Raw genomic sequence first — 26,316 nt, 5'->3', positions numbered from 1 at the left:
CTTTCTAGAAATAAACAAACTCCAGCATGAATCTATAAACTATTGTATGAATATTACTTTAAAGAAAAACAAGTAATGAAAATTCCTGTTAAATGGAGTCAAGATTGATATATGTTGTCTTCTTTTGCCACACGGAAATGTATTTGGTTTTGTGGCATTTGTTTCTTCTTATAGTCAAAGATTAGATTAAAGGTAAAGGTAAAGGGGCCCCTGACCATCAGGTCCAGTCGTGTCCGACTCTGGGGTTGCGGCGCTCATTTCGCTCTATAGGCTGAGGGAGCCAGCTTCCGGGTCATGTGGCCAGCATAACAAAGCTGCTCCTGGCGAACCAGAGCAGCGCACGGAAACGCCGTGTACCTTCCCGCCGGAGCGGTTCCTATTTATCTACTTGCACTTTGATGTGCTTTCGAACTGCTAGGTGGGCAGGAGCTAGGACCGAGCAACGGGAGCTCACCCCGTTGCAGGGATTCGAACCGCCGACCTTTTGATCAGCAAGCCCTAGACTCTGTGGTTTAACCCACAGCGCCACCTGGGTCCCTTCTGTTTTAAAATGAGATGATACATTACTCCTAACATTCTCACTGTAATGATTGGTTCATACAGTCCTGTCCTCTGGAACGTAAAAATAAAAAAGACACCTACTTTTAGATGTGATAATTTTTCTTTTTAAAAATATATGTATGGGATGCGGGTGGCGTTGTGGGTTAAACCACAGAGCCTAGGGCTTGCCGATTTGAAGGTCAGCAGTTCGAATCCCCGTGACAGGGTGAGCTCCTGTTGCTCGGTCCCTGCTCCTGCCCACCTAGCAGTTCGAAAACACGTCAAAGTGCAGGTAGATAAATAGGAACCGCTACAGCGGGAAGGTAAATGGTGTTTCCGTGTGCTGCTCTGGTTTCACCAGAAGCGGCTTAGTCATGCTGGCCGCATGACCCAGAAGCTGTACGCCGGCTCCCTCGGCCAATAACGCGAGATGAGCGCTGCAACCCCAGAGTCGCCTGCGACTGGACCTAATGGTCAGGGGTCCCTTTACCTTTACCTATGGTCTTCATTAATTATGGGTACTGAGAACAAAAGTCCCTAGTTCTGATTATCTTCTTGTTGAGGTAAATATTGTGAGATATTATCCCACACAAGTATAGTAGCAGGGAATGGGTTGTGGAATGTAACAAATAGTCCCTCAGTTTTGGGGGGAGGCAGGGAGGGAGGTTGTTATGGTTGATGTATTCTTATCTTAATGTACAGTATAAGACACCTATTAGGAATTCTCATTCAGAAAGGTGACATATAAATGCCAATATTTTCATTATGGGAATTTTGTATTTATGTTTATATAATTTAAAAATAATAACAACAAATTATATGCAGACACAGACATATATGGTATGATTCAACTAAATTGTTGTGTGCGCAGAACAGTGTGGCTTTCTCCCTCTTCTGCCACTTCCCAAATCTGCTCTGGAGGGTTGGGGAAAACTCTACAACAGGTTTACTGGGTGTGAGGCAGGGGAAAGGTCTCGTTTCTCTGGAGCCTCACAGTGGCATGCTCTTTTCATGATAAACCATGGATTCTCATCACATCTGAACTGGCCTGTGATGCCACATAAATCTTCACAGTCTTCCTCTTTCTTTTTCACACATTTGTTACAACATTACTTATCTTTTCCTGAGCTTTAATTTAGTACATCTGGAATTGGAGGAAGAGAACCTACACGTTTCACAAATGAAATGTAACAATGAGGCCGATAAAATGGATATATTTTGTTCAACTCTACTCAGATTCAGACAGAACAGCGGTAGTGGGAGGATTTCTACAAAGGAAATGAGCAATAGCAGAGGCCGATGAAATGCTGCAGCTACATTGCTTTTATTTGGGATAGCCTGCAGATGACTATGACATAGGCCTCTTATGGATCTTAAAATAAGATCGCAGTGGAACATAAGCCTCTGGAATGTCTATGCTTGTGGCATGTGACAAGAAATCCTGTCTAGTCCATCTGTGGGTAATGCAGAAAGGGTGGTATGTAATGGCTGAAGTGCAGCATGAATGTGTTGCTTTTCTCTGGGAGGTGTCTGCAGAGAAAGAATGAGACTGTTGTTCAGAGTATTTATTTTTGGTGGCTGTTAGAACCGTTTTTGTGGAACAACTTGGTGATGATATATGAATAGGTAAATATAATGCTTTTGTGCATATTATTAGATCATTGAAACAGTTTGGATTAATGAAGAAATTTTAAAAAGTTCTCTACACTTTTGTATTTTAAGTGATCTTGTACTTCAGCAATTCTGCCAGTGGTCAGCTACCTCTACAAAGGGAAATTGTTGCCTACGTCTACTAATCAACATTGTGCAAGTACTTTTAAGTATGTCTGGAGTTTGGAAGAACATATACTCAGTCTTGTCAAGGCTAACAAAAAGGCTATTTCTCACATTACAAACAGAAGGAATTGAAGATACCAAAATTGTTTGCAGATGTAATTGGGATCTGATGGAGTTTCTTTGCTGGAAGAAGGCTGGAGGCAATTTTTGCCAATTCCCCTTCCTCTGCCTCCTATGCTGTTCGAAAGGATCCCCCAACCCTCTTGACCAACTTTTCAAAGAACACAGTGGGGCTTCAGGAGGAAGGAGCAACAATAAAAAAAAATATCCCTGTTCTTTTCCTCCAGCGCAAGCAGAAGGCCACAAATCTGGACCCAACTATTTACTCACCAAGGACCTGGGTTGGCTGCATTTCCATTAGAAGCATGTGTTCAGTCCTAAACATGAATTTCCAGCTACATGATATTGCAAAGTAATTCTATGAAGGCTGATGACTGCACTGGGTGGGACCAGCTGGATCAGTGGAGAAAGTGGAGCATAGCTTGTTTTAATATCTCCGGCAAAAGAAGTAAAACATAACCTGCCAAAAATTTAGTTTTTCCCATGCCCTATAGTGTTTTCTGTCACCACATAAAAATTTGGAATTGCATAGCTGCCTGTATACAGCCTCCGGGCTCTGTCAAGATGTAGGCAAGTGCACGGAAGATATTTTGCTTTCCCTAGTAGCAGCAACTTTGGGAACCTTGTTTATATAATGTCTATTAGCAACTTAAATACATTTGCACGTACCTTTCTCTATCATTGCATGATGCATGTGATTGTTCTGGAATAATCTTGGCATTGGCTGAGGTGTGACAGACAACTGAGGTGTCAATTGTCATGGAATGGCTGTGGAGATCATCTCATGATAGGATGAAGAAAGCGTTGTTCAAATACGTCCTGAAATTGGTAACAAGCAAAAGAGAGGCATGTGTAGTGGATTAGATGTATCTGTGTAGAAACCCTGGCCAACTCTCAGTGCCAAGCAAATTAGTGCTATTGTGATATAACCATTACTTCAGTTTGGAGAATTTCCTCATGAGCGCACTCACTTTGAAGAACAAATTATTCCCTCTTAGACACACTGCATTCTGCTTTTCAACTTACATAACATTCTTGCTTTTATCCTAAACAACATGGCTCAGGTTTCACATGCCAAAATTGTGTGTGGTGTGTTTGTGTGTAATATAATTCTAATTGTGGCTTGAGATTTCAGAGTGCCTGTAAGTAAACGGCATGTCACTGTGATGAATCTGTTTTCAGTGTCGCTCTGTTATGCTCTGCAAACTGGTTTTGTGTTATATTGCTGGTTTCCTTCTCCTCCTTTTGGCTTATCATTTGCACTCTATTTAAGGCTATCATCATACTACAGTTGCCAGAGAATGAAGTAACTATTAATGACCCTATGACGACTGTCTGTTGAGTCTGATTAGTACTTCTGAGTAAAGTACTGATGTGTAAATAGCCTGAAAGAGAAAAACAGTTTGGTTTTGTTTCCAGGGTTTTAATTGGGAAATGCATAATTACTGGAAGATGGGAGAGTAGATACCAGCTCCCCAAAGCACCATATGAGTGATATCCCCATTGACTTAACATGAATTTCTCTAAGATCAGTGCTTTAAAGATTGAACATTGTTGTACTCACACTTCTGAGTTGGATATTTAGAGCAGAGGAACTAGTGGTGCCCACCAGACTATGCAGCTCTCATCATCCCTAATTACTGGCCATGCTGGATGTGGTTGATAGCAGGAGGAGTGTAATAACACCTGGAGAGCAGCACATTGGCTCATCTGATGACAAGTATTGCCGCATATATTTTTATTTATTACAATTAGTTTTGTGTTTGCTGTTTCATTACCTTTTTCATCAAACTCAATCAGTATAAAAAGATTCGGTATAAAGGAGGATGCTGTCATAAATAGATTCTATTTTATTACTTTTGGGGGTGGATTGCTTTTTGGGGTAGCTTCTCAATTTTCTCCCCCATACTGCAGCTCCTTAACACTTCATCAAAATCTGTTTGCCCCAAGTTTGGGGATCAGATTTTTAGGTGGCATGGGGGAAGAGGAGCTTGGAGACATGGGTGTGTCTACAGAGGTCCCCCTATGGTCATGATGGCTACCGGTATATACTACATTCATGTCTAGAAGCTATATGTCTCTGTATACCAGTTGTTAGGAATCACAAGTAAGGAGAGTGTTGTTCTCATGCCTTGCTTGTGGGCTTCCCATAGGTATCATTGGCCACCTTGAAAACAGGATGTTGGACTCAAAACACACACACACACACACACACACACACACACAGAGAGAGAGAGAGAGAGAGAGAGAGAGAGAGAGATTAAGGTGCCAAATTTCTTTCAAAGTGTGGCTGTCTTTCATTCCTTTAAATGCAATCCCTATATTTCTTCAACTGACAGAACTTCATGCATTTTGTTTTAGTATACTGTAAATGCTTTTGAGGTTCTGTGTCCTTGTCCAAAACCTACATAGTTTTGCCTTGAACTAGACATACTTAATTCCAAAATCTTTAATAGGCAAAAGAATAATACAGAAGAGTCACAGGTAGGTAGCCGTGTTGGTCTGAGTCGAAGCAAAATAAAAAAATTCCTTCAGTAGCACCTTAAAGACCAACTAAGTTTATATTTTGGTATGAGCTTTCGTGTGCATGCACACTTCTTCAGATACAGAAGAGTCAGACTGACATGAACACTTGTGGTTTGTTGTGGTGCTAGACCTCAAGCTTACAGGGAAACTTTTTCTTCTGAATGAGAGTTCCCTTTAATCCTAGGCATGTTGGTATATCGTGTCTTACAGTGAATAGTCTGTGGTGAAGGAAAATAACTCTGTTGTGGCTCAGAAGCACTGTGACCTAATATGTTTGAAACTGATCCTTGGTGAACAATTTCTTCAAATTAAGTTCTGTTAGCTGTAACCAGTGCTAATGAGGTGCTGGTAGTCATATATTGATAAAAGTGCATAAAATGACATCCGTGGGCAGCAAAAAAAAGAGGTGCCAGTACAGTACTCTGTACCGGTGAGCACACACACACACACACACACAAACACACACACCATGGCTGTAACTGTGGCAGTGACGTGGTTGCTATATTTGGTAAACTTGTCCAATGCACAGAAAAGGCATACCACATATATACTGTTATGTGCCACTTATCAGTATGTGCTTATATGAGAACAGCCTTTACCAAAGGTGTCATAGGCTTTGAAAACACTCGAACTCAGGATGCAAGGGAGAAACGTGCTAAGAGGAAGGCACGCTTGGCAAATCCACACCGTTATCAACTCCCGCCCAGAAACCAATGTTCCCCCTGTGGGACGTGTGGACCCAGAATTGGCCTCCACACCACAGTCACTTACGGACCCATTGTTAAAATCGTGCTTATGGAAGACAATCTTACCCGGCTACGAGTGATCGCCAATGAAGAAGAAACTTACATGAATCTTAGTTAGTTTCCCTTAATTCTTTATTATTGGTAGCAATGGAGTGCTTGTTTCATGTAAATTTGAGACACAGACCTGGATTCAAAGCACTGCTCAAGATGTTTCTGAGTCCCAACCATCTATCTGTGGTTCTGTGCTGCCTAACAAGCTTTTGGATCTCAGCCATAGTAGCTGTAATATAATTCACATAGGTTTTGAATAACCAAAGGGCAAACACTGCAGCAATTTTTTTTTTTAAAAAAATTGTGTGTTTGCTGAGGGACAGCAAATGAATCTGAAGGGAAACTTACAACACAGACTAGCATTTTTATTTTTTTAAAAATGCCCCCCACATTTTTTTGTTTGAGTTGGCCAGTGGGTGAATTGGTCAATAGTTATAGCTTATTCTACCTCTTTTGTACTTCTGATTTTTAAAGAGATAAAAAAACTTGTACATTGTACACCTACGTTTATGACCTGCTCTATGCATAATTGCTTTTAGAGATTAGAGAGAGACAGCACTAACACTGTCTATCAGGTTTATTTTTACCAGGTTTTCAAGGCAAAGCATATTGTAAACCCCTCCTCTGGCAACATTTACAGCACTAGCCAGTATGCTAGTGTGTCGATAAACTGTTCTTTAAAATAAGTGATGATACATCTAAACCTGTCACTTGGTTAATTTTGCAATGGGCTCTTCACATGGCCATTCCTAATAGGCCTCCATAATATTTTAACTGCTTGTCATTTAGAGGACTTTTTGTAATTGTTCTAATGAATGAATCAACCCAACACAGAACAATAATTCTCTGTATTTAGAAACCCACAGGTTGGCACATATAGAGTAAAAGTGATTTAAAACAAAACAAAACAAAACCCTGCCCCCCCACCACCGCACTTGTTTCTCAGACATTTGAATTAAGGGTGAAGCCTGCAAGAATGTTGCTGTTTAGTAGGAATTGTACATATAGGTGCTCAACAGTGTGTGTGTGTGTGTGTGTGTGTGTGTGTGTGTGTGTGTGTGTGTGTGTGTTTGTACACGTGCATACACACACAGAGAGAGTATTTTAGCATGCAACTACCGGTAATTAAAATTAATAAATCCTGGCACGTGTTACAAACTGCTACACAAAATTAATTTATATATCCATAAAATAGCATGAACATGTGCTGCTCTGTGTAAGCTGTGTAAAGTAGTGGTTCAGAGTATAATTTGGTAAATTCCCAGTTCAGATATTTTGTTTGCCACATGGCAACTCTTATATTCTTATGTTTTCTTCTTGTTAAAGAGGAATGTTTTGCTACAGCATAGAACACCTTACATTTTCATGGACTGGAGTTTCAAACAAGAAAATATAGAGATATTTGCTTTCATCAACCTCATTCCTGAAACTATTTATCAGTAAATAGAGAGTAAAGCATTACACCAAAGTGGTGAAAGTTCAGTTTTCACTACTAAATAAGTATTAGCGGCTGCCTCCACCCAGTTCGAGATTATTGTAGTAAATCTGCAGACCGTTAAAACTATAGGTCTTAGTTGTGAAGGAGTATAGCCATCCAACTGGTAGTTCAGTAGAGTTAGACTTTGTCCCTTTTCCCACCCATTTACCCCATAGCCTTGACGACAGCATAGGTGAGAATTGTCTGCACAGTCATTGCAATCTTGTGAAATCTGTACAGCAGTGTCTCCTTCTCCATCAGAGTTGCTAGACTATAGAGCAGCTATAGAAATCCTAGTCATGGGAATATTGATAAAAGCTCATGCTTGCCTCAAGAATAAAGCTGCAACAAAGGATGTCCACTGGCTGAGTTTCATGTTGCTCTTGAGGCATTTTTTGTCGGTATCTTTAATGTGACATTTTGTTGAGGCCATCTATTAAATTCGTATAGTGGTTGCAGTTCATGAACTGCTTATTCTTGAGTAATCATACTGATTTCAGGGAGATAACTGCTCCATAGTAAATGTTTAGATATCTGCAGGTATTGATTGCTAAATAACCAACTGGCCATTTCATTTGTTTGGTATTGATCTGGAATGTTTAAACTAATGAACTGGCTCTTTCTATGCCATTTGAACATCTTAATAACCATGTTCTTTACAATAATATTTTCAAATTACTATGATTTATATGAATGCAATATTTTAAGTATTTGTATCTATGTATTATTGCATTCTTTCATAAGAATATCAGAAGAGCTTTCTGTATCAGACCAAAGGCCTTTCTAGTCCAGAAGTCTATGGGAAGTCTGCACGATTTTTTGCACCCCTTATTGCCCGCTTGCATTTCTTTTGCCAATATTTATGTTCCTTTTGTTCTCCTCATTTGGACAAGGCTTCCATTTTCTGCAGGAAGCCTTCTTTCTTCTAATAGCTTCTTTGACCTTGGTTGCTGTCGTCCACTTCATTTAACTGCTCACCTATTTTTGCTATGTAGATGGGAATCCTGCTGCGCATTTATGACTTGTGCCTTTTTGAAAACAAACCAGGAAAGGGGCTTTTTACACACTGTTGGAAACAGACCAAGTTTGCCCTTTGTTTGCACTCAGCAATGAACTACAGTAGTGCAGTAGAACATATATGCATAATAAAAGTACAGGGAGCTGTGTTGGTCCATAATAAAAGGAATCTCTAAAAATTACAATTGTTATATCTTGCCTGATGAACAGTTCTGGAGAACTCAGAAGCTTACCCCACTTCTGAGGCATATTGGTTGGTCCTAATATATTGCCCTTTGGAATATATACCCAATGTTAGTTTTGTGGATCACATGTGTGCAGATATCTGTAGTAATGGCAGAATAAAATATTGTCTCCATTTATTATGGGTTGGAGCTAAAACCCCACCCTTTAGCTTGTCCTTGTAGTTACTTTCATTTTTCTATGCAGTTATATGTTAACCTGTTGTGCAACAAGCAGCCTCTTCTTGTTCTGGGCCTACAAATGAGAAGCCCTATCTTATGTATTAAATAAGAACTTAATAGAAAAATGGCAGCAGTATGTGGGAAGACCAGACCACTATTTCCTTGCTAATTAAATCACCGAGGGTGACAAACAAAAAGCATTATTTCTCAATGTTTGTGGCAGTAAAACTTACTCCCTTTTAAAGAAGTTTGTGGCAACAACAAATTAAATAAGAATGTAACAATCTTGAGTGCCCACACTCCATTTCTCTATGCTGATATATGCAGCTGATGGAAGCAATGGAGTCCAGCTCTTGGCCATATTGTCCCCAAAGCTGGCTTCCCACTCTCATCATGGGTATGTGTGTTTCAGGGGAAATATTTTCCATGGATATTTCTCATACTTGCACTTTTGTATTACAGAACTATATATATCCAGGTGTGTTTTTATATGCAATATTCTGTACTGTGAAAGGCGGGGTCACCAACATGGCACCCATGGGTGTAGTGGCATCCCTGAGATCTTCTCCTGGTGACCATGAAGCTCATGAGCCCTCCTCACTGCCCTCTTCATTATGAGGTAGAAAGGGTAGTTACCCTTTTCTCTATTAAAAATACATGGGGCTGAAGGAAGAAGTTGGAAGAAGGACGCTCTTTTCCACTCTTTTGATTCTTTGTACTTTTAATGCTCAAATTAATTCTACTGGAGCCAACTTTTATCCAACTCCCATGGATAATTGAAGTGGGTGTATGTGTTCACTTTCACTCTTCCTTTCTGGAAAGTGATTCAGGGGTTGGAAGAGGGAAGTGACCAGAATCATAGAATCATAGAGTTGGAAGAGACCACAAGGGCCATCCAGTCCAACCCCCTGCCAAGCAGAAAACACCATCAAAGCATTCTTGACATATATATGCCTGTCAAGCCTCTGCTTAAAGACCTCCAAAGAAGGAGACTCCACCACACTCCTTGGTAGCAAATTCCACTGTCAAATAGCTCTTACTGTCAGGAAGTTCTTCCTAATGTTTAGGTGGGATCTTCTTTCTTGTAGTTTGAATCCATTGCTCCGTGTCCGCTTCTCTGGAGCAGCAGAAAACAACCTTTCTCCCTCCTCTATATGACATCCTTTTATATATTTGAACATGGCTACCATATCACCCCTTAACCTTCTCTTCTCCAGGCTAAACATACCCAGCTTCCTAAGCCGTTCCTCATAAGGTATCGTTTCTAGGCCTTTGACCATTTTGGTTGCCCTCTTCTGGACACGTTCCAGCTTGTCAGTATCCTTCTTGAACAGTGGTGCCCAGAACTGGACACACCTGTGACATTTGTTTAACCATCCAAATGTGCCCTTGGACTCGACTCTTCCACTTTGGCCATTTACCTCTGATATCTTGATTATAATATTGTTTGCTTTTGGTCATAAGTATCTAGTGTTTAGCTTTTACATTGTTTGAGGGTGTGTTTGCGTTAGATTATCAGATAACAGGCTCTTTTATAGTTTCAGCTCTTTCTCTACCACTAAGTAATAAAATGCTCAATATAAATTTGCAACCTTTGTTATCCAGTTGCTATTGTTTATAGCTTCATGCACTTTGTGTAGATTATAAAACATACCATTGCAAGTGTGGCATTCTCTTAAAAAGAAGTGCAGAAACAAGGGAGAAACCTGCCTGACAAACAAAAGTTGGAGGAAGATCTAAGGATAGAAGTAAAGTCTCTTTTTGTGCTTTTTAAATATTTGTCTGGTCTTCTAAAGAGATTTGCCTTTGCTGTTTGCTTTGGATTTAATTTGTGGGCTTAAGTGCAAAAGAGAAAATGATACAGTAAGAATGGGAGCCATGGGAGAGAGGCAAAAGAGCAGCACTCTTAGAGTTCACTTTAAAAATGATATTTTTTTATAAAGAGGAAGTGATGCTTCATGATATATAGTAGCTGCAGAACACTGTAAGTTATAAAAGCTGTGATGTAAACGGGAATATGGGAATGTTATCAGCAGATGGACAGATAGTAATGAGAGCTGATGACCAATGCCCAGAGGTGACTGAGATGGAGAAGTGATGTGTAGCAAGGGTTGGGATGTTTTTCATAAAATCATAGAATCTTAGAGTTGGAAGGGATCCCAAGGGTCATCTAGTCCAACCCCCTGCAATGCAGGGATCTCAGCTAAAGCATCCATGACAGATGGCCACCCAACCTCGGTTTAAAGACCTCCAAGGAAGGAGAGTCCACCACCTCTCGTGGGAGTCTGTTCCACTGCTGAATAGCTCTTGCTGTTAGAATGTTTTTCCGAATGTTTAGTTGTAATCTCCTTTCTTGCAACTTGAATCCATTGGTTCAGTTCCTACCCTCCAGAGCAGGAGAAAACAAGCCTGCTCCGTCCTCCATGTGACAGCCCTTAAGATATTTGAAGATGGCTATCATATCTCCTCTCATTCTCCTCTTTTCCAGGCTAAACATACCCAGCTCCTTCAAGCACTCCTCATAAGGCTTAGTTTATAGACCCTTGATCATCTTGGTTGTCAACATCCTTCTTAAATCGTGGTTCCCAGAATTGGACACAGTATTCCAAGTGTGGACTGACCAAGGCAGAATAGAGTGGTACTATTACTTCCCTTGATCTGGACACTATACATCTGTTGATGCAGCCTAGAGTAGCATTAGCTTTTTTTGCTGCTGCTTCACACTGTAGACTCATGTTAAGCTTGTGGTCCGCTAACACCCCTAGATCCTTTTCACATGTACTGCCAATAAGCCAAGTGTCTCCCATCCTATATTTCTGGAGGAGGAAAGGAGGAGGAGGAGTGTAATACTACTACTACTACTACTACTAATAATAATAATAATAATAATAATTTATGTGTACATGGAACACATGGGACAAGAGTAATATGCAAAATATGTCTCCCATATTCTGATGCATTTAACTGAATTAGGGGGTATTTGGATGTGGTAGTAACCAATTTTCCCCATTTCCTTTTTTAGGGACATGTGGAGTGCCACTTACTCACATACCTACAAAATCTAAGAAAACCCCACACCTTAGCCTTATATGGGAGTATATTTTAAAGATGCTATTCTGGTGCATCTAAATCTATTAGAAATTTCCCATTGATTGAGGGATTAGATCAGGGGTCAGCAAACTTTTTCAGCAGGGGGCCGGTCCACTGCCCCTCAGACCTTGTGGGGGGCTGGACTATATTTTGAAAAAATAATAATGAATGAATTCCTATGCCCCCAAATAACCCAGAGATGCATTTTAAATAAAAGGACACAATCTACTCATGTAAAAACACCAGCCAGGCCCCACAAATAACCCAGAGATGCATTTTAAATAAAATAACACATTCTACTCATGTAAAAACATGCTGATTCCTGGACCATCTGCGGGCCGGATATAGAAGCTGATTGGGCCGCATCCGGCCCCCGGGCCTTAGTTTGTGAACCCCTGGATTAGATCCATATGCTTTGGTGTTATGATATTCCTTATCACAGCTAAGCATTAAGATACAGCTCTATTCAAATAGCAGGGGGTTGGCCTTCAGTTTTGTTGAGTTCAGTGCCTTTACATCACTTTAAGGCTAGGTGGTGTTTGACAGTCAATTGGGGGGTGAAGCCCTTTTTTTTGAAATATGTTCTGTATCTTTAATCTCTAGATAAATAAAATTGTACTGCTGAGGTTGCATGCTTGAATTACAGAAGTGTTACACCATGCAGCAAATATAAAGAACTGCCTAGAAACTGGATGCTTTCTATACATTCAACTGAAGCTAGAAAATAGTCAATTATTTGGCAATATATCATAAAAGAGATGCTCATGTCTGTCAGTACTCTAACTCATCAGCACGAAAGGCTTTTTTAATTTTAAAAAACACCCTCTTTTTTATTGGAACTCTGAAACAAAACAAAGACGAAAAAAGCAAAAATGACATCAATTAGATGTCAACGTGACATCAAAAGGCATAATATATCATAAAAATAAAGTATGATCTAGTGATTCAATGCTTCACTGCCATATTGTATGTGCAGAGAAATAAAGGCGAGGCAAACAGCTACACGTTTTCACCAAGACACATATAGTAAAAGCAGTTTGAGAACGTAGAGGCAGAGAGAACAAGATTAGAAAATGTATTATAAGAGACAGAGACTGGTGTTGTGGGTGTATAGTGACACTGAGCAGATTTCACGATGGGAATGGTACATTTGGAGGAAGTTGCTGTTTTGCTCACTATTATTTTACATGCTGCTGTTTCAATAAGTGCTTATGTCCAGATGAGTTGGACTTGCCATGTTATGATCTGAAATCCCATGCCTCATCAGAAGAGTAAGTAGCAAGGCACCAAACACCTGTGGTTCTTTTGCTAGTCGTCACAGAATATGATGCATTTGTTTCAAGTATCTATATTCTTGGTACTCTTTTAAATTTGTGGTGCTTTGATAGGCTGGTTCTATTACTGTAATGCATGGCAAAAATTAGGGATGCTAAGAAACTTTGTTCGGCCTGCATTTTCAAGCAAATCGACCTGATTTGAACTAATACATGGATCAGAATGCAGTTATCCTTTGGTTTTCACACTACCCTGAATTTTGTGATGCAGCTTTCAACTAAAAAAAGTACCAAAATGTATATTAAATATATACAGTAATTCATGTTTGTGCCTTCATTTGCATATATATTTTTGAAAAATATATGCAGAAATAACATAAAGGTTCAAGTATGGTTTTAAAAATTACACACAAAGCTTTCAGATTTATATACAAATGGGACAAAACAGATATAATAATAATAATAATAATAATAATAATAATAATAATAATAATAATAATTTGTACCCTGCCCATCTGGCTGGGTTTGCCCAGCCACTCTGGGCGGCTTCCAACAAAAAATTATAATACATTAAAATGTCACACATTAAAAACTTCCCTGAACAGGGCTGTCTTCAGATGTCTTCTAAATGTCAGGTAGTTATTTATCTCTTTGACATCTGATGGGAGGGTGTTCTACAGGGCGGGTGCCACTACTGAAAAGGCCCTCTGCCTGGTTCCCTGTAGCGTTGCTTCTCGCAGCGAGGGAACCGCCAGAAGGCCCTCAGAGCTGGACCTCGGTGTCCGGGCAGAATGATGGGGGTGGAGACGCTCCTTCAGGTATATTGGGCTGAGGCAAAAGTGATGCAAGCCACCCCTAATTTAAAATGCAATGCATTTTTGTATGCTCATAAGTTAGCAAGAGGAGCATGTGGTAAATAGAAGGGTGCCCTCTCTCTATAAAGATCTGTATCAATTGTTTATAGCTATAACTCACTCAGTAACGGTAGTTGTCTTGCTACATTTTTGTTAGGGAAAGTACATGTGATATGAAGCTATCCCTGCAACAATCCCATGCTGGTCCTTTTAAAAATGGTTCACCTTGCTAAATAATGGAAACAAGGAGTGGCAAAGTAGAAACACGGAGAGTAAAAGTATTAGGAAAAGTTTATTTTTACATTTCCACACTCAAAGCCACTTCATTTTGAAGATAAAACATAAGCCATATACTTTAAAAGAAATATCGCTGCTAGGACTTAAAAGCTGCTAGAAATAAATTGACACATGTCTGCAGCTAATTACAAAAAAACAAACACTGACTCTTTCCAAGCCTGTTTATATAAATTGCAAAATACCCAACAAAGCCTCTTTGTGTAAGTCCATTAAAAACAGTGAGAATCCATTTAGTCTCTAAAATAATAATCTGAGAATTCCATTCATTATTATACTTTATGATGGAAGGATGAGTGGGAGTTCATGTGGATGGGAGCAGAAAAATAGCCCAGAAGGATATTGAGCACCCTTTTCAGATGGTGTTCTTTTTCAGTGGTGTGATAAGCATGAATCACCTAGTTGAAATTTCTCCTGTAAGACTTGGATGTGTTTTACAGTTGGCATCTGGATAGCCGTATAGGGGGGGGGGGTGCAATGTGGAGAATATCTCATATGTTGCTTTGCATTGCTTAACTCCCCACTTTGTTTTTGCATAAGGCATTGAGAATTTGTAGTTCTGGCAGTATCTGTATAGAGAAATCAACTGCTTGTATACTATCTCTCTTTTTTTCTAGACTCCCACTCTTTGATTTATTGGTATACTAGAATACTAGAATTCTGTTGTAGATTTTTTGTTGGTCTGATGATAACCATCCAGGGGGCACCTGGACACTTTCTGCAATCTTTATTCAACCTTTTAGTGTTCCTTAGAATAATGTTACCAGATTTTTTTTTTCAATGAATCGGGGGACACAATAAATAAATAAATAAATAAATAAATAAATAAATACTACACTACACGTTCGGGACGTTGATGCTGCAGCGATGGTGGTGGCCACATTGACCTCAACCACCACGTTCCCCCTTCCTTTGAGACTTCTATCTCCTTTCTCCATGAGCCTGGGCAGCCACTGAGTTATTGGTTCTTCGGTGGTGGTGGTGGTGGTGAAGCGGTGTGCGGTGGGTCAGGCATGGAAGGCGGAGAAGGAGGGCAGAGCGTGGCCCCAATCCCATTCCTATTTGCGGGCAAGCAGGAGGGGGTGGGGTTCACACTTCATTTCGGAGCAGCCCCATCCCAACTCCTACTTGTGTGCAAGCAGGAGGGGGCAGAGATCTCTCAGGCAGCACAATGCCTCCCTTCCCATAGGAGCAGCCCCAATCCCATTCCTCCAGGAGGGGGCAGGGATCCTTCAGCTGGGAAGGGAGGCATCCTGTTGCCTAACTGAGAGATCCTTGCCCCCTCCTGCTTGCATGCAAGCTCTGATAGGCAGCGTGAAGCCTCCCTTCACAGCTGAGAGATCCCCGCCCCGCTCCTGCTTGCACGCAAGTAGGAGTTGGGAGGCTGCTCCGATAGGCAGCATGAAGCCTCCCTTCACAGCTTAGTTGCTGGGGTCAGGGAAGGCGGAGGCAGCCCGGAAGCTGCATCTTAGAGCCCCTGGACCACCATCATATGGGGGCTTCTGAGCAGCTCCTGAAGCCAGCCAGAGTCAACTGCTCCGGGCTGCTGAGATTGCCACTGCTGCGTTTCCCAGGGGCATTAGATGAAATCTGACTGGGGACATTCTGGGGATGGAATTTGTCCAGGGACTTATTTGTAAATCCGGGGACTGTCTCCAGGAAACGGGGATGTCTGGTAACCCTACCATAGAAAAAAAATATTCCACCTCCTTCCTGTCTTCTGTTTTGCCCCCTCCCCAACTTCTTTCCATCTCCCACCACCAAAGAGGCAAAGTAGCAACCATCCAGCATGCCACTGTTGCTTTTACAGGGACAAAATCTGGTGATGAGCCTATCATGGTAAGGTTCTGATTGATTGGTCTGGGGTGTGTGTTCAAATGACACAACACAAGTTCAAGATACGTGTGAGCAGGGTTGTAGAACTGCGGAGGTTGGGCTCACTCCTGCTATGATCAGGGACTGTGCTCATATGTGTTCACTGAATGTTAGGAGAGCTCTGCATGCATACTGACTCCTGCCATACAATGGGGCACCCTGCCCTAGATCCCCAAAGGGCACCTATCTCATGTATTGCAAATCACTGGCCTTAGGTAATTTGAAAGGTGGCCCAATTAATGCTAACTTCTCACAATCCTGATGTGGCTTCACTGAATCTTGAACCATAGTTGTTGCAGACATGTCCAAGGTGGGGGCTGATTGCTAGGCAGGACTAAGTAGGAGAATGGAACATAATGATGAACTTAATTTTAAGTTTCCATACAATATATTCCATCTGTTAAAAAGTATATGCAAGAATGTATACTATAGAATATGTATCAAAAGCAATGCATGGGGATTGATTTCTCCCTGTTCAGACATTATGCTACTCCTGTGGTCATAGTACAATTCACCAGCTCCTGTATCATGTGCTATCACATTAGTCTCAAGATTAGGCATGGCCAAATTGTAGTGTTTACATTACAAGCTTCTTCTTCTGCTGATTCTCTTGTGTCAAGGTGCCAGGTTGATAATAATGGAGTCTGATGTCACAGCAGCAGCAATGTGTATTTTGTTATGACTGTTGTCTTAAGAAAATTTCTGTAAACTCATCTGTCATATATTTATAGAAAGCCTCTGTAACCAGCATTATTTGTGTGTGAGTATGTTAGATAGCAACAATTGTTCTATACAGTATTGTGCTGTCTTTTCTTTTGCTTCCTCACAAGCCCATATGCAATGTAAATAACCTCTTGGGTGGGGGGAGGAAGAACCTGCCTGTGTGTGATATTCCGTGCCCAAAATACTGAGAACTGTCTTTATTCATACACTTTAATGGCAGACAAGGGCATGATTCACTGTCTTGTCATGTCATACCGAAAGTTGGCAGCAGTATTAACAAATTGTGGTATTGTGTCACGGTTACCTTTTGACAGCTTAATTAGTCTCATTTGAAGGTTTCCGTAGATTTTCAGAGCAATGTGCATAAGACACCTTAGAGTTAAGTTAGTAAGAAAAAGGTGGAATTCACTGTAGCTTCAATAACCTTTTTGACCCATGTTTATAAAATAAATTCTTTTCAGTATGCTTCACAAGTGTATACATTACACACAGGATCTTGTAATAAGAGAGAACTTGTTGCAAATGCTGTGACCTTCAGTAAACTGCAGAAAGATGATTCTTCTAATCAAAGGCAAAAGCCATGATCTTCTCTGTTGTAACTGACTGTTGACACAAGAAAGGCCAGAGAGATTGACATCAATCTCTATAGAAACCATTAACTGAAGCTGAATAAATCTTCCGCATTGAATCCATATGCATGCTTGCTTTTATTATTCTTGACCTATTGGCACACTTCTGTATTTTGCGGGCTTTGTTTTAAAGGGCTGTTTAAAGCACAGATGTTATTATGTGATTTCATCAGTGAAATAAATAGTTTTGGTTGTCTAAATAAAGAAATTGGTAATTTTCTCTCTCTTTTTGCATCTTCCAAGCATTATTTGCTTAGGAGTGGCTTGGTTTGGCTCCAGATTAGCACACAATGAAGACTGTTACTTTAGCTGGATGTAACAAAACCAAGGAGTTTTTGTTCATGTTTTCCAAATGATGTGCAAGTAATGTGTCATTTGACTCTAACTGGGCTTTCACTGGTTTGTGGTCTCTTTCTACTATTTAGAGCATTAGCAATTACTGAGACAGTTGAATTTCCCTCCCTTCTGCATGTCTTTTAGATTCCCCACTGATTCCTGAAACTTGCACCAGTCATAACCACAAAACAATTGCCAACCCTGTAGAAGGAGTAGGCACTGTTAATCTATAGCTACAATGTGTCAAACACCATTTCCTTAATTCGGCCCTACAGAAATCTTATTACTTGTTCCGAAGTATAAGGAAAGAAAAATGCTTTTCATTTCATTCTGAACGGTACATTTTCCAGTTTGAGTGACTAAAACTGGCGAGGATTCCTATTTTTGGAAAGAGGAATACAGATACTTTGGAGAAAGTCGTGCACTGTGTGCTGACATTCCAGATGTCCAAACTATAGTAGTACCAGACCAAGTCCCCCCCCCCCGTGTGTGTTTTTGTGTGTGGAGCCTTTCATGCCAATGATGATCTCATGAGGTCCAGCCTAGAGAAATAAAGACATTGTTGAAGAACTATGCTTGAGAATGGGCTCCTTCCTTTCATATTTCTATTCAGTGACCCCCAGTGTTCTGCTCTTTCCTGTCTCAGACAAAATTAGCTCTTTTATAATTAACAATTGTTTAGCTTTTTGGCTTGTCTTTTAGACTTTATTCTTAGAGCTTCTTTTCACCCATCTCCTTATTGTATCCTCTCAAACAGAAAAACTTGTGATATTTTCTCGTTGGCATTCCTGTCCTTCCCTTGCTGGCTTTTTTAATGTGGACTGTGGGAGATTTTACACTTGATTTGTTGAATCTGAACTCTGCTGTAAACTCTCACCACACAGAAGAACCTATCTTTATAAATGACAGAATGGACCTGGCCTGAATGGTGCTTTGTTTACTGTTTTCCTAAAAGGGGCCCCTCTATATTTCATCTGTCAAAGTTGCTTTTCTTTCTTTCAACAATGCTTGATTGTTTTCACAAAAATTCAGGTTCCATAGACAGGAGAATTCTGTATTATATTTTCCTGCCAAATTCCGATCTCTGTTTTCCTTCCCCTGTGCTCACAAAGGGCTCATAACTTACTGTCAACTGTGAGGCAAACCACAAAGCTCCACTGTTGCTCAGCAAATAGGCTCTATTGGATGATGGCTTGACTGGCTGTAAAGTTTGCTTAACTGTAGCAGCAGTGGCAGAAGGCATGTGGGGTACTCTGTGTCTCCCAACAGGCCCCCAATTCCTTTATGTCTTCCACTTGCTTTTATGTCTTTATCAACTTTAATCGCTGAAGAGAGTTGTCAGTCCTTTGTGCCACGAACTGGATGCTGCTGCTGCTATCGCTGCCGCCGCGCTCCTTATGGATAGCTGGGGTACCCTGAGAGTTGGTTGAGGTTAATTCAAAGTGATTTCCTGACACTTGACAGTGGTTCTTTGTGATCTGGGAAGGTGTCTGAGGTGTTGTCAGAGGTGTTATGCCATCAAGTTCTGAAGTGCTGGCTGAGGTAGTAGGAGACAGCAAGACAGAGAAGTGGAAGAACAACCATCCTGTGTGAGTGTTATATGTGTCTATTATTAGTGGCTGTTATTTTGTCCATCACTCTCTGAGTGCTGCTTAAACCGACTCAGGACTGTCAACTCAACTTAAACATTTCTGAAGTGACAATAACCTTTCTTTTTTATGTTCTTTTTTGTTTTTGGAAGGCAGTGTATTTAAAGCCCTTCCTTTAATTTTGGAGTTTTGTGAGGTATGGCAACTGTCCCTACAGCATTCAATTTTTAACTCTTTAGAGCACTTGTAAATGTTTTACTGGGAAAACTATTGTATTAAATGAATTGTGACAAAAAGTGAAAAGAAAGTAATTTATTTTTGAAATATTAAGGAATTAAGGTTATTTGAGTTTCATTAAAAGGCAAAAATATCACAACTTTCTTTTTGTGATATTTTGCCTTTTAATGAAGTGCGTTCTGTTTCTTGATAGTAAGTATGGCAACATAATTTTTTCAGTTAGAACATTTTGAATATTTACTAGCAAGCTCTTAATATTATTTACATAAAGACTCAGAGATGACTGTTCTGCAGCATGGAATTTCATACTGAACAGATTAAATGAAATGAAATATAAAGTATCATCCCCCCCCCAAAGAGTGTTAAAAGTGTTATTTCAAAACTGAAATCTTATATTTTGCTGTTAGGCTTCCTGTTATATACTATCTTGATAGCTTATTGTCATCAATAAAAAAGCCTTGCAGTTGTCAATGTAAATGCTATTATCACTTTTGATTTTCTTTAAAAAGTATTTAGTCAGTGCAATTTATTTTTACAAGCAATTCTTCATTCATAGGTTTGTTTTGTAAACATACATTTCATATGCTATGCTGCACTCCTACCCTACCTGGGAGTAAGCCCATTGAATTCAGTTGGACTTGCTTCTGAGTAGGTATGGTTGGGATTGCAGCCTTACTTGAGCTGAGGGTAGCAGCTATGTTTAACTGATGTTGGTCATGATCTGCATGCATGGGCAGTCAGGCACATTTTGCAGGAATTTGCTGCTTCAGTGCCAACAAATATTCTTCAGCATCACCTTCTGTTTTTGGTGTGATTGAACTTGTATGGAATGAAGCAATTTGATAATGATTAAAAGGAAGAGGTATGTGGAACCTATAAAGTTTGCTTCCTTAAAAAAAAGTATCGGAATGGAAAATATTGTTCAGTTACAGAGGCTATAGTCCTATGCACACTGGGAGTCAACCTTACTGAACTAAATTAGACTTATTTCTGAGTAGACATGCTTCAGCTTACACTGACATTGTGTCTTAACTTACAAATCATAGTTTTTCAAGTGTGGTCTTTCCCCCCCTGGAGCAGTTGCTAGAACAGGGGCTGAAACCATATATGAAATAGACTAGGGGAGCTATTTCATAGACTGAAAAGTGGTAATTGGCTATTTTTATATGTTCAGTCATTAAAGAGATGCTGATTTAAAGATTGTCAATAAATAAGGAAAGATGAAAACCCAACCCAAACCCACAAAGAAACTCCAGTAAACTGCAAAAACAAGGAAGATAAGTGTCCATAATAGTTGCAATGAAAAGATTTATTCCTACATGTCTGGAAATTACTTTAAGACCAGTACAGAAAATAATAAAAATTAATAGGAATAAAAAAACTATATTGATTTGACTTCTACATCAGATTTGGCCCTTTGTTGGGGGAAACACATGATGATACATATGTTGAATGCAAAAGCTCAATCTACATGAATCCTACCTGCTGACGGAGGCACTCTCTTCTCTCCAAATCTTGCTACAAGTCAATACTTTTGGCGATCCTACAAGTATGAGCAGAAGCTTTTGTGATTACCCTGCCCCCATTGACAAGTTTAATATCTAGAAAGGAGCAATAGGGAAATATAGGATTCCACTAGTAGAATACAGAAGTTGTAATATACATACAGATTGGAGGGTTAATATGGGAGGAAAATATACGACCTAATATAATATAATATAATATAATAATGAAAAACTTTAGAGGGCTGTGCAGGTAGCTTATTTCATGTTGATTTCTAATTAAGCCAATTATATATAAATTTGCAATTCAAGCCCTACCAGAAAGCCAGCTGAAATGCCTTAGAAAGCAGAGTAAGTTCCACTCCACTGGGGTAGCAGGAGAGGCATCCGGGGGTGACACCCTGCCAGAAGTAGACTGGTGTCTAGGTAGGAAGTATCAGCTGTGTAGATGTCCCAGAGAAAACCAGGTTTGTGGGAGCAGGTGTGGCTCTGCCAGTTGCAAAGCCCCCTCAATTCCCAACATGTCCATGGAATTGAGAGTACCCCAGGGCTGGCATAGTCAATTGCCTTTCATTGCAGTCAGTGTGAGGGATAAAGCTGTCATCGTCGTCCCGTCCCCCAATTTCCTGCTTTGACACAGTGAAACATCAGTTCAGCGGATCTGGTAGTTGCTTTGCCTACACGACAGGATTGCTCTGCCAAATGGCTAACTAAAATAACCCAGCTCTCATCACTGATTGCTAAATATGTTTGATATAGCTTTTGGAAAATGTCCCAAGCTCAGGCAGGGTAACTGGAGAGCACCCACCAGGAATACTTCTCTGTGTGTCTCCCTTATTCACATTGGACATTCACTGGGCACTGTCATAAATTTCCCCTGGTATTTATTTATTTATTATTTTATTTACGTTTCTGGTGGATTCTAGAGACATTCCAAATATCACTAATGGACCAAAGTGTGCTTTTTGAGCCATTTGTTCATTTATAAAATTTATATTTTGTCCTTCAGTGGTTGATCAGAATTTATAGGGTAGTTTCAAAAGAGTTAAAAACAACAAGAAATATTACAAAGGAAATAAAATAGGGCAATCAGACTAAAAAAGTGTTTTTTAGACAGGAAGAATTATAATGCCTTACTTGCCTCCCACAGCAAGTTGTAGACCTCTTTCTCGGTCTCTCTTTCTCTCCATCCCTCTGAATGGAGGAGTTGTCATTTTAGAAAAATTAAGTAGGTGCTTAATAGTGTGCTAAATCAAGTACAGCAGGATGATGTGGGAGCCATAGAGCCTGATTTCTAATTCTAAAAATAGGGGGCATGTGACCACTTCAAATTTACCAGTTGATTAGATTTGGCATGCTCAGAGGGGAGGAAATTTTACCATATGGATGTCCCAAGTGAGAATATGCTTATTGCTCTGACCACTTAAGTTCATAACTATGTAATGTGACTAGGTTTAATTCTGCCTACTGTGGCCCAACACTGTTTACGGTTTCAGGATTTGTATGAAGGGAGGGTAGCAGTTCACACAATGGATCTTTCCCTTTCCCCCCCTATGCCCCTCACCCCATAAAAACTTATCCAAAGGACTGGAGAATCTACCAAACATTTTAGGATATGTTTTAATGGGCTGCAGTAGTGAAAAGAGTCCTCCATATGATTTGGAGTGATTTCAGAATGGCCCTTGATCCTCTGGAGAGGCTTTTTGAGGGGCACTGGGGGAAAGCAGGTGTTGAGGGAAAAATCCATTGTGTGATCTCGGCTTTCACTCACGCGACATTGGATGCAACCCACAGATTTTAAGTTACTTGGTTCTGTAAATCCGCAAAGTTTCACAGTATCCGCAGTTATCATTCAGTAGAATCTTTCTCTTATGCTGCCTCAAGTCAGTGGTTTTCAAACTTTCTGACTTCAGGGAACATTTTTCATACTGACTTTGGTGTCCCTCTACTGATGGAAGGAACTTTTGATCCAGCAGGGCCTTCTATGAGGAGAACAGGGGCTGAGATGACCTTCAGTGATTTCCCCTTTCCTCCCCACAGAATTCTCCTGCATTATTCTGAAGGCTCCACTAGCCCTTCTGAAGCAGGTGTGGGAGGACTTCAGAGAGAGGGAACTGATGAAGATCACATCAATTCCTGTTCTGCAAATGGAAGGTTCTGAAGAGCCTTCTGTCAGCTGACAGATACCAACTGGATACTGCCTATGGTTGCTCCATTAACCATTGCATCAAATCATGTGGTCATGATGATTTGGGTACCAAAATTTCAAAAGGAGGCTTTAAAGCCCAATGCTTTTTCACTGCAGATATCTCTGTAAATGGATAGATGGCTCATAAACCATAAGAATTTGACTGTCAAAGTAATCAACATACAATGAATATTATATGTTGTTTACTTTCCTATAATAAATTATTCATGGTAAACACAAGTGGAAAAACTATTACAACAGAGAACCCTAAGTGAAAAATTGACAACATTGGGGAAACTACAGTTCTTTCCTTTCAAATACAGATCATATGTTGAATCCTAAAGACTTAGGAAAAATCAGGTCAGAGATGAAAACCACAATAAAGAACAATTTTATTTTCAGCTCTTATGTACCACATCAGGCACAATGAGGAAACATTTCAGTTGTGTTCTGTTGTATAAGGAAGAACCAACTTTAAAGTACTAACATGCAGAGCTTGTTAATTTGAATTAACAGAAAATTGGATTAACAAGTGTTAAGCTTGTATTTTGAACAGTCCTGTCTTCAAAAGTGTTACTGGTGAAAATTATTTTAAAACTACATTCTCTGTGCTCTTGTGAAATATCTTGCTTTTAATGTAATGAATGAGTCTTTATACATGATGTGTGTTGCATGAATGTGCATTAAAATAGAAGTAGACAGTCGGACAGATTTTCACACAACTCTCCTTCAGGAGCATGATATGGACAAGGCAGTTCTTCCTGGCAGTGTGCCAGTTTGAAATGATTCTTATGTTTCTAGCTTGTTCAGTCCTATACAATTGTCTGGTTTGCACAACACGGTAAGCCAAATTATGGCTTACGGGACCATGGAAACATGTAGGCTCCCAGACAGGAGCTCACACCCACTTAGCTGTACTCCCTGTTCAGTAAGAGAGGCAGCTCTCTCTTCCTCCTGCTCAGGAACATTTCATTGCCCATTTTGTAGGCAGAGTCAGTCCAGAGACCAAGAAGCTGCAGTTATTATTTATTTTAATTCTTTTTTTTTAAAAAAAACTATTTTTATTGCCTCCCCCATCACAATGTGAAAAATTCAAATTTAAAACCAGCAAATACAGTCAACAAAAACATACTGCTACTGAAGGAATTTTTTTATTTTACTTTGACCCAGACCAACACGGCTACCTACCTGTAACAAAAACATAGTTACAAATAAAGGACAATAGATGAAATGCATAAATGATTGAATAGCAACAGTAATGGTCAAAAACCCCATAAAAGCTTGCTGGAATAGGGGAGTTTTTATCAGGTGTCAAAAGCTCACCCGAGTCAGCAAGGGAGGGTGTTATGTAGACAGGGCATCATTGCAAAGTAAGCTCTCTCCCAGGTTGTGGCATAACGTAAAAGGTAAAGGGACCCCTACCCATTAGGTCCAGTCGTGACCGATTCTGGGGTTGCGGCGCTCATTTCGCATTATTGGCCGAGGGAGCCGGTGTACAGCTTCCAGGTCATGTGGCCAGCATGACTAAGCCGCTTCTGGCGAACCTGAGCGGCGCATGGAAACGTCGTTTACCTTTCCGCCAGAGCGGTTCCTATTTATCTATTTGCACTTTGACATGCTTTCGAACTCTTAGGTTGGCAGGAGCAGGGACTGAGCAACGGGAGCTCACCCCGTCGCGGGGATTCGAACCACTGACCTTCTGATCGGCAAGCCCTAGGCTCAGTGGTTTAACCCACAGCGTCACTTAAATGCAGGACAACCAGGTGGGCTGCACCTTCGGATCTTAGTACATGAGTAGGTTTGTATGTGAGGAGATGGTTCTTCAAATTCCTAGGTCCCAAGTTATTTGGGGTTTTATAAGGTCCCACCCACACCATTATTTCATTCCTCATAGGAATCCATGTGCTTTAAATGTTTTCATTACATTCATTACTAGCACCTTAAATGAGGCTTGGTAGCCAGATTGCTAGCCAGCACAGTTCTCTCAGGATTGTATACTTTGCCACATGGGGCAGTGGCTAGCAAGCAAGTCCTGCAACCATTTGGCCTTAGCACCAATTGATATCTGTACCTATTCAGAAATTCAAAATATGGTGACACTATTGGAGCAATGTTGGAATTGGCAGCTCGCTCTATTCCTAGTCCGTGTCATTTTCGCTTCTCTCCAATCACACTTCCTCATGAATCAGAGGTTGTTGGGAATTTTTTTTTAAAAAAAGAATCTGCAGGAAAACTTGCATAAAAATACACAAATATATATTTTATAAACCAATATTCTCTATATATGCATTTCTAAATGTCTGTTCTCCCAGAATGAAGGCATTCTTGAACATGTTTTGATAAATTTTTGAGCCCCAAACTGCATCTGAATATTCAAGAGTTCCAAAAGCTAGTAAATTATTAAGTTTGGAGTCACATAGTAATCAGAATTTGCAAAAATCAAAATTTCTAAGTATTGCTAGGCCACAGCAGCAATTTCTGGTAGAAGCTGGTCCATTAGGGAAAATAGGGCATTATCCCACCAACCTCAGTCTGTTCCCATCCATCCCTCACCTGTCTGCCTTCTTACAACCAAGTAGTGTTGCCCTTGTACAACTGATCAGGGAGGAAGATGGAGAAAAAACTAGAACTAGTTCACTCTGTCCATCATTGGGCAGGATCTCATCTACTGCCCATCTCCTTGCCTTCTGCCTTATAAGTCCCAATGGGCACCAGCCACCGCTGATCATTTCCATGTACGAATATTCTGTTTAGTGGGAGATTAATTGTCAGGTTGTGTGTGTTGTTTATAATGGTGTAAAATGGGGAGGGGGTATTTTTATATCAGCTTTAATGCTACTTGTGCTATTTACTTATTGCCTCTATTTGCATGTCTTGAGGGCAGTTAGAAACATGCCATCTGTTTGTTGTTCTGAGAAGTCTGTCATTTATTAATGGAAGTGAGATTGTGAGGAAACCCTCAAATTTCTTCTTCAACTAAGCAGTGCACATTTTACCTGTGGAAGTTTCTTGTCGTCTTTTCTACTAAAAGAGATGCCATTTAATATACTGCATGTTTTATACAGGAG

The 26,316-nt window shown here is 40.2% G+C and overlaps 1 protein-coding gene across 21 annotated transcripts in view; it reads left to right on the top strand.

Moving 5' to 3' along the window:
• SOX6 (SRY-box transcription factor 6) overlaps positions 1-26,316 on the top strand; it is a 420,354-nt gene that overhangs the window by 131,507 nt on the left and 262,531 nt on the right. For 6 of the 21 annotated variants that reach the window (XM_035120058.2, XM_035120051.2, XM_035119959.2 and 3 more), the window contains exon 1: positions 485-26,316. The exons of the other annotated variants lie outside the window; for them this stretch is intronic. In XM_035120058.2, coding sequence (XP_034975949.2) covers positions 26,282-26,316 — 35 coding nt within the window. In that variant the 5' untranslated portion in view covers positions 485-26,281. Of the gene's footprint in view, positions 1-484 lie in introns of those variants that run through there. 21 annotated transcript variants of the gene reach the window in all.

Source organism: Zootoca vivipara, chromosome 1 (assembly GCF_963506605.1).
Source record: "Zootoca vivipara chromosome 1, rZooViv1.1, whole genome shotgun sequence".
NCBI classification, from domain to species: domain Eukaryota; kingdom Metazoa; phylum Chordata; class Lepidosauria; order Squamata; family Lacertidae; genus Zootoca; species Zootoca vivipara.
The sequence above is the reverse complement of the archived record's forward strand: the minus strand, read 5'-3'. Positions and strand labels throughout refer to the sequence as shown.